This window comes from Marmota marmota, unplaced genomic scaffold (genome assembly GCF_001458135.2).
Source record: "Marmota marmota marmota unplaced genomic scaffold, marMar, whole genome shotgun sequence".
NCBI classification, from domain to species: domain Eukaryota; kingdom Metazoa; phylum Chordata; class Mammalia; order Rodentia; family Sciuridae; genus Marmota; species Marmota marmota.
The window spans coordinates 11,113,892-11,122,216 of NW_026000057.1; the positions used below are offsets into that span (position 1 = coordinate 11,113,892).

The 8,325-nt window shown below is 43.0% G+C and overlaps 1 protein-coding gene and 1 pseudogene across 1 annotated transcript in view; one reads left to right on the forward strand and one right to left on the reverse strand.

Moving 5' to 3' along the window:
• Positions 1-8,325, forward strand: part of Tmem131l (transmembrane 131 like) — a 167,801-nt gene that overhangs the window by 143,198 nt on the left and 16,278 nt on the right. Inside the window, exons 26-28 of the mRNA XM_015484360.2 lie at positions 1,179-1,303; positions 4,533-4,699; positions 7,697-7,882. Coding sequence (XP_015339846.2) covers positions 1,179-1,303; positions 4,533-4,699; positions 7,697-7,882 — 478 coding nt within the window. The remainder of the gene's footprint in view (positions 1-1,178; positions 1,304-4,532; positions 4,700-7,696; positions 7,883-8,325) is intronic.
• LOC107141088 lies at positions 7,044-7,622 on the reverse strand (annotated as a pseudogene).

The window sequence follows — 8,325 nt, forward strand, 5'->3', positions numbered from 1 at the left end:
TTAGAATTTCGTGTTATTTCTAACACTTGTTTATCAGAGTGTACACGTTGCTTGAACGGATGGAGGATTCTGCTGTCCCAGACAGAGGCCACATAGAGAACATAGGTCGTGGAACCTTTGCTTTCTCTTCTTCCTGTGGTAGTCATGTGTATGCTAGCACTCTGTGGATTCCTTCTCTGATCTCTGGACCAACCTTCTGAAAAAGAGGGTAAAATGAACCAGACTTTGCTTTTCTTGGAATGTGAGTCCCAGGGGTCAGTAGGAAGAGGATTTGTGCATCTAGGGGGTCTTCCTCTGCTCTGGAGGACCTTGGAGGAGGCAGTTTCCTCCTGGAAGGACCAGATACGCTGGAGCCGTGTTTTTAAGCCCTCAGTCCTGCTGCACAGGTGCACCACCTCTCACCTGTCAGTGCCTGTGCTTTAAGGGGCAGCATGTGGAAGAGAAGTAGTATGTGTAAGAAGATGGAGAAGACTCTGGCTACTTTAAAAACAAAAGCTAGGGGAATTCCCTTCCCTTTGGGCCTGGCATTTAAAAAAAGGAAAAGCACAAATTTTAAAAGTATACACATGTATCTGTAACTTCTCCTATCTACTGTATACGCATCACATGCTGGATTAGGTTTTTTTTTTTTTTTTTTTTTTTTAGAACCACATTTCAAAAATATAAAGCATACTTTTTATTTACCCAAGAAACTTACAACAAGTTTGGGGCCTTCTATTGGGATCTGGCTGTTCTCCTGACATTGATCTGTAAACAACAATAGAAGTACACAACTTACTCTTAAACTGAGTTTTAATCTGATGTTTCTCTAGTAGTCATTCGTGGGAGTTGCACATACTAGATTAACAGGTGGGGGCTGGAGGATTTATTGCTGCTGAAGCCAACAGCAAGCCACCCATAAATTGCTAGCAGATGTTTTTCCTTTTTAGCCCCTCAGGAATTTTATAGGCAACAATTCGTTTTTTTCTTCTCTTTCTTTGGAACTAGAGGGAGATGGAGAAAGGAGGGAAATGAAAACAAACTAGAGGCCGGGGAACATATGTCTCAGTTGTCACCAGAGCAGGGTCATTTTAAACGCAGATGGAGTTGGTCTTCAAAAATTAAAACAAACACAATCAAGGGTTTCTCTTCACGTCGAGGCACTTGAGGCCACTAAACGCTTTCTTTTTCCTCTTTAGCAAGAGGATCCTTTCAGGAAGAAGAAGCTTCAGGAGAAAAAAGACGGAAATGTGCAAAATCTGAATTGGAATAAAAATCGAACGTGTAGAAAAAACAAGAAGAGGGGTGTTGCCCAGGCCTCCAGGTGTGTGGTTTTTACAATTTCTTTATGATTTTGGTCTGATTTCTTACTTTATGTTTGTGCATTGTGCTGTTATCTTTTACTTAAGGTTGGATAGACGACCAAATATAGTATAGTATAGTACTTCAAGATTGAAATGTACTTATAAAATTAACATATTTTCTGATTGTATTTTTATTAAAAGTACCTTACAGGGGCCTTCTTGTTTTTTATTTTTATTTTTATTTTTTTAGTTTATTCTAATTAGTTGTACATGACAGTAGAATGCATTTTGACACATTGTACACAAATGGAGCACACTTCTCCTTCCTCTGGCTGTACATGGTGCAGGGTAATAATATCCACCTCATTCCACCGTCCTTTTCATTTTTCTTTTTTTTTAAACTGGGGATTGAGCCCAGGTACGTTTTACCACTGAGCTATTTTCCCGGCCTTGGGACAGGATCTCACTAAGTTGCCCAGGCTGGCCTTGAATATGTGATCTTTCTGCCTCAGCCCCCCCCCGCCCCCGGAGCTGGAATTACAGATGTACCACCCACCACACCCGGCTTCAAAAATTTATTTTAAATCTGTCCTTTACAAAATGCTAAAAGCCAAGAGGTTTTAGGAAAAGGATTAAGCATTCTTCTGTGCCAAGGCCTTGTTCTGTCTGTAAAGTGCAGGAGCATTTGTGAGACAGGTGCAGGAGAAAGCCCTGGACACAGGCAAGGCCACCTATTCCCAGCCTGGCCACTGGCATAGTAAGATGGAATAGTCACTCCCCCCATCCCCCCGCCGTAACCCTCGCTTCAGTCCTGCATGAGGTGGGTTCTTCTAGCTGTGGGAAGCGAGGTGCCCAGGTAGTCAGTAGCTCCTTGATAGCTCCACAGTTGGCAAGGGCACAGCCAGGATTGAACCCGGCAGTTTGGCACTGGGTTTTGGAAACCTTGCTTCCTTAAGATGCTTAAGTGCACTGGACTTTCATTTTCTTATCTGATGTTTTGTGAGAATCCTGTATTGCTGTATTGCTGAGGTTCCAGGAATAGCCTCCCAAATCTAACATTAAATTTCCCATTTAAACTGACTTGTTTTAACCAGGTCAGTTGTGTGGGTACACAGTCTAACTCCAAATCTACTCAGTTGAATTCTGATTTTTTTTCCCCCAGTGCTAGAGATTGAACCTCGGGCCTTGTGCATACCAGGCGGGCACTCTCAAGTTCTGATTTCTTATATCACTCTTCGGCTGGGAATGTGGCTCAAGCGGTAGCACGCTCGCCTGGCATGCGTGCGGCCCAGGTTCGATCCTCAGCACCACATACAGACAAAGATGTTGTGTCCGCCAAATACTAAAAAATAAATATTAAAATTCTCTTATATCACTCTTCCAGCGCCCCTCACCCACACATGGGAAAACCTGTAGCAGACACATCCTCCCTTGCCTCGTCCTCCTTGGGCCCTTGGATGGATCTTTTCAGGTTCCCCCTTGAATGGAGGCTGTCCCCTTCCAGGACCTCAGTGTTATGTTGGAAATGCTGTTCCAACCCCCTGAGGCCTGTCTTCAGCTGTCCATGGGTGGGCACTGAAGCCGTTCCCCCGGCTTCTTTTTCTTCTGAGTTCTGGCACCTAGAGATTTCTTTTTCTTGTGGTCTCAGCTGGGCACTTTAATGTTTTTGTTAAAATTTTTTCACTAGCAGTTCCACATTTGTGTAGGGAAAGGGTTCCACTTTGCTGCACTTGAACTTGGCTGTCAGAAGGAACTGACAGGTCAGCCTGCATGGTGGCTAGGGCCATGGCAGAGGAAGCATGTGTGCTTCATGTGCCTGGGTGTTTGTCTCTAGACCTGCGGGTAGGCTGCCCTGGGGAGCACGGGGTCCTGGCCCAGCACTGTGAGAGCTTCCTAGCGAGGCCCACGTGCAGTCCTGGATGATGGGCCGGGGTGGGGGGGCAGCTGTAGGGTCGCCTCCAGTCTCAGTTCCACACCCAGCTCACATGGCACCACCACAAAGTGCAATTATGAAAGAATAAACATACCCATTATTACTTTGTTAATAACACTGAATTCTAATTATTGATGGGTCATTTTCCTTGTTTAGCCTGGATAATTTAGAGTAAATTATTTGAAAGCTGAAGCATAATATTCTGTAGAAAGGAAGTGAGACACAGACCTTGTATTCTTTTACGTATTTGTTTTTATAAACATATGATTGACCATGAAGTCACTTTAATGAAGTCTGTTTTCCCAGATATGAATTTATAGAAAGATATGAAAATAGAGTGCAGTTTTACCAATGAAATGTTATGATACTTTTAAAAGCAGATTTCTGAGATGCTGAAGGAATAATTGGATTGTTAAAAAATAACTTCCAAGGCAGAGTCTGTAGCTGCTCATAATGTTTTGAGAACATGATGCTTAAGAAGTAGGTGGTGGTTATTGAGTAGCCTGTTGCCTGGACTCTTGTTTCTGCCCACATCCTATTTTTACCTTGATCAGAAGAAACCAGCAGAACCGTCTGTTGCACCTCACATATTTCATCTTCTTTCCTGCCATCCTGCAGACTCAATACTGTGTACCAAAACTAGAGCATGCAAAAGAGTCATCTGGTTAATCCCGGAACATTCTCCACATTTCTGTTTCGATGTTTATGAAATTGTATTATAATTCTGCCCTGGAAGGGTTTGTGGTCTAGCAAGAGATTTATTCAACTTCATAATCCATATTAGGGTGGGGTGGGGCTGTGCTTTCCTTCCTTATAGATGCTCCACCTCTCTGGACAATACACAGAACATAGTACATGCAATAGACATTTGCTAAATAAATGAGTGAGGGGGTGTTTAACACTCAGTACCTTCTGTCAGACACCAGGCAGAGCAGGTTCATCTATTGAAAAGCAAAGGAAACAAGCCAAGAATCCCAAGTCAGCTACTTATCAGTTAACCTTGAGTGACCTTGCAGAGTCGTATTCCTCTCATGGTAAACTTTTAAGTAAAATCAATGACTTACAAATTAATTCTAGTCCCCAAATGGCAACCTGGTTTAAAAATTTGGTGCTGGGGCTCAAACCCAGGGCCTCAAGCATGCTAAACACAAACTCTACCACGGAGCTGTGCTCCCAGCCCCCCGGATCTCTTTCTTACTGATGTCCCCTTCCTTGCTCATCATGTTCTCCAACTTATCCTAGGGTCAGATTTTCCTGAGTCTAATGTCTTAGGGAAGGATGTGTGTGTGGATGTGTTTTTTTTTTTTTTCCTCCAGGTCTTCTGAACAGAGTGAACTGAAGCTTGTGTGCAGTGATTTTGAGAGGTCTGAGCTGGGCAGTGGCACTGATGTAAGGAGCTGGTGTGTACAGGAGAATGCTGGGGAGAGTTGTAAAGCAGATGCAGAAATGACGAGCAGTTCACCTGCTGCACAGAGAGAGGCAGGTATGTAATACATGGAGCTAAAGGGGGCTTTTGGGGATAGTTTTATTTCCTTGAGGTGTCCAGCATGAGAAGAAGTTCTGCTTTGATTGACACTTGACAGGCATTGTGGCTAACTGAGGTCCAAATAGGATGCTGTCAGGGTGGGACTAGAGAGCTAGGATTCTGTTGAGCCTGGGCAGGCCTCTAGTGTTGCCCTCCTCCACCAGAAACAACAACGACAAAACCCATGCCATTCTCATCTATCCTCATATGTATTGCTGCAGGAGCAAGGATTGCTTGCTCTAGACGGGGACACCCTTGGTGGAAAGGGGGAGTATCCAGTTGAGAGAGTGCCACTGCCACTCTTGAGCCAGATAGTTTCCAAAGAGCCAAGTCTCTGCCCCACCCAAGGGCTGGTAGGCAGGACCCCCAAGTGAGAGATAGAGGGGCACCCAGTGCTAGGACCAGGGTAGGATTGAGGACAGCGGGACTGGAGCACTGAACTTGGCAGTGCCGGTGGGGTGTAGGGTGGTGGGGGATTCACAGTCCTCTCAGCCCACATGAGCTCACAGTGCACGGTCCAGCCACCACAGTTAACTGGACTGTCCCTGTCTTTTATTTTTTCATTCTTTTGACAGTTATACTGCTTTCTGTGTTTTTTTGGGGTTTTTTTTTTTTTTTTTTTGGTACTGAGGATTGAACCCAGGGGTGCTCAACCACTGAACCACATCCATAGCCCTTTTTTATATTTTATTTAGAGGCAGGGTCTTGCTAAGTGCCTCGATAAGTTGCTGAGGCTGGCTTTGAACTTGCAATCCTCCTGCCTCAGCCTCTCAAGCCGCTGGGATTACAGGAGTACACCACCATGCCTGGCTACTTCTGGTTTTATTAGAGATTCTTCCTACACATATATCAAATACTTCTAAATTTTAGTGGACATCTTAATAAAACAGGGAAAAATTATCTACAAACCTCTCATCCCATAGATTCTAGCCTCAGTTTTCTTAATAGAAGTGGTTCATTATTTCTAGAACCATTTTTATTTTATTTTGGCAGTGCTGGGACTAGAACCCAGGGCCTTCCACACATGAGGCAAGTACTTTACCACTGAATCGAGTTCCAGCCTCTAGAACCATTATTATTATTATTATTATTATTATTGGTGGTGGGAAGAACGACAGGCAAATGCCCCCCCCCCTTTTAAGCCTTTTTTAAGGCTTACTTTTAATTTTTATTTATTTATTTATTTTTGGTGCCAGGGATTGATCCCAGGGGCACTTAACCCCTGAGCCACATCCCCAACCTTTTTTGTTTTTTATTTAGAGACAGGGTCTTGCTGAGTTGCTTAGGACCCTGCTAAGTTTCTGGGGCTGGCTTTGAACTTTCAGTCTTCCTGCCTCAGCCTCCTGAGCCTTACTTTTAAATACACAGCTGTTTATCCTCCACATCATTGTCAACATAAACCCCGATTAATTACAGAGCACTGAAATAAAGTGTAAAGTGTATAATTTAAAAAAAAAAATCAAACATTTACATAAACCTTTTTTTTTTTTTTGGTACATCTCTTGGTTTCTAAAATATTCTTACATTCTTTCGTTGTTCTACTCTGTATGTGGATGAAGATTGATGTGGCTGGGTGTGGTTTGCATGCTTGTAATCCCAGCACTTCACAAGGCTGAGGCAGGAGGATTGCAGGTTTGGGGCCAGCCTCAGCAATTTAGAAAGACTTGTAAGCCTCTTAGCAAGACTTTGTGTCAAAACAAAAAATAAAAAAGGCTGGGAATGTCATTCAGTGGTTAAGTGCCCCTGGGTTCAGTCTACAGTAACAAAAAGAGAAAAAAAAAAAGTTGGCCTGTCTGAATATTACATGTTCTTTTACCAACACCTATGATAGTGATGTCTGTTAAATATATGTTCAAATAAGTCTGTTGTATATATTTATGTACTTTTTAAGTAATTGACAAAGTTTTTATTGTGGATTGAGCAGACAAGTACAGGACCATATACATTCTTGTATGGTTTTCACCATCCTTAGATAGCAACTGAGATCAGATGCGTAAAGAACAGGACACAACTTAGATTTTCTTATAAACGAATAAGTATTCTAGATAATAGAGAAACCAACAATTGCTTAACTGGTTTTAATAACATGGCACAAAACACCTAAACTTGATATATGCAAAATATATAGATGATGCTGTCTTTTTAAAAAATATAAAATAAATAAGATGTAAGAATAGGCGAGTTTCCATTAATTAAAAGTTTAAAAAGATAAGTTTTTCTTTCCATCTCATTTGAAGAAGGGAAATCATCATTTTTAAAAATTCAAGTTTATTAAACAAATTTTATAAGTATTATAAAATGTTTAACTTTCATCAGCTTCAATGTTTATTTTGCTGCCAAATTTTACACGTAATTGAACTTCCAAGTCTGCCAACATCTGCTGAATTGCTTCCACTATGGACTCTAGGGCATCAGTTTCTTCTTGGAGATTTTCTTTGCTTCCTCTAACATTTCTTGTGTTTATTGGTGAGAATGGCTGATGAAAACTTCGCCAGTTTGCGGAAGTACCTTTAAGTAGTCATCCTGATGTCATCACAAGCATCTTCTAAATTTTGGAGTTCTTTTTTACTTCTCTTTCTTCCTTTAGCTCTGTGATTCTACTTATGTTCTGTGACAATTTGTCGATCCTCAAAAGTAACATTGACATCTTTTGCAACACATCTTTTTTATGCCCTCTTGGGACTGTCCCAGAACCATTTTTAGATCGAGGTTCTACTTGCTGTTGACTCTTGGCCCCACATGAGTCCAGTCGTCCTTCCCGCAGGCAGAGTCTCGGCTCTTCGCTGCTGCTCTTACGGCCTGTGTGAGGGTCAGTGGACGTCTTGGTTCTTCTTGCTAACTGAGCCCTGGAGCTAACTCTGGCCTCTTCCTGGTTCCACATCTCTCCATTTGTTAGAAATGGCATCAGGTTGAAATTGTGTGAGTGAAACACGGTTTCTCTCTCACCTGCTGTAGACGGTTACTTCCAGAAGCCCGAGAAGAAGTGTGCAGACAAGTTCTGCTCGGATTCCAGCTCTGACTGTGGAAGCTCCTCGGGCAGTGTCCGTGCCAGCCGGGGCAGCTGGGGCAGCTGGAGCAGCAGCGGCAGCTCCGATGGTGACAGGAAGCCCGTGGTGGACCCGCAGCACTTCCTGCCAGCCGGTGAGTCCCAGGAGGAGGCTGGGTGCCCCAGAGTGGCCTTCTGTTGCCCTCCGGTGGGTCCAGCACAGAGTCTAGCTCTGCCTTGCAGAAGACGGAGGACAGAGGGGACTTTGAGTCTTGGCTTTGCTCTGACCTTCATTCCCTTTTATTTTCTTTCCTGCCCTCTCCCTCCTCATTTCCCTCCAAACCATCATCACGACTGTTGTTGTTCTCTATCTTTGAAGCAGGTCACAGAGCTGTGCATTTGTATGTTCTTGTTTATTGCTCTGTGTAATGCAGAGTTCATCACTGTGACTAGTTTTTGTTGATTTCGTGGTGCTGGGACGAACCCAGGCCTTGTACGTGCTGACAAGTACTCTGCCACTGAGCCACCTCCCAGCCTTTATGCCATTTTCTTTTTTTTTTAAATTAGTTCTTTTTTTTTTTTTTTTTTTTTTTTAAAA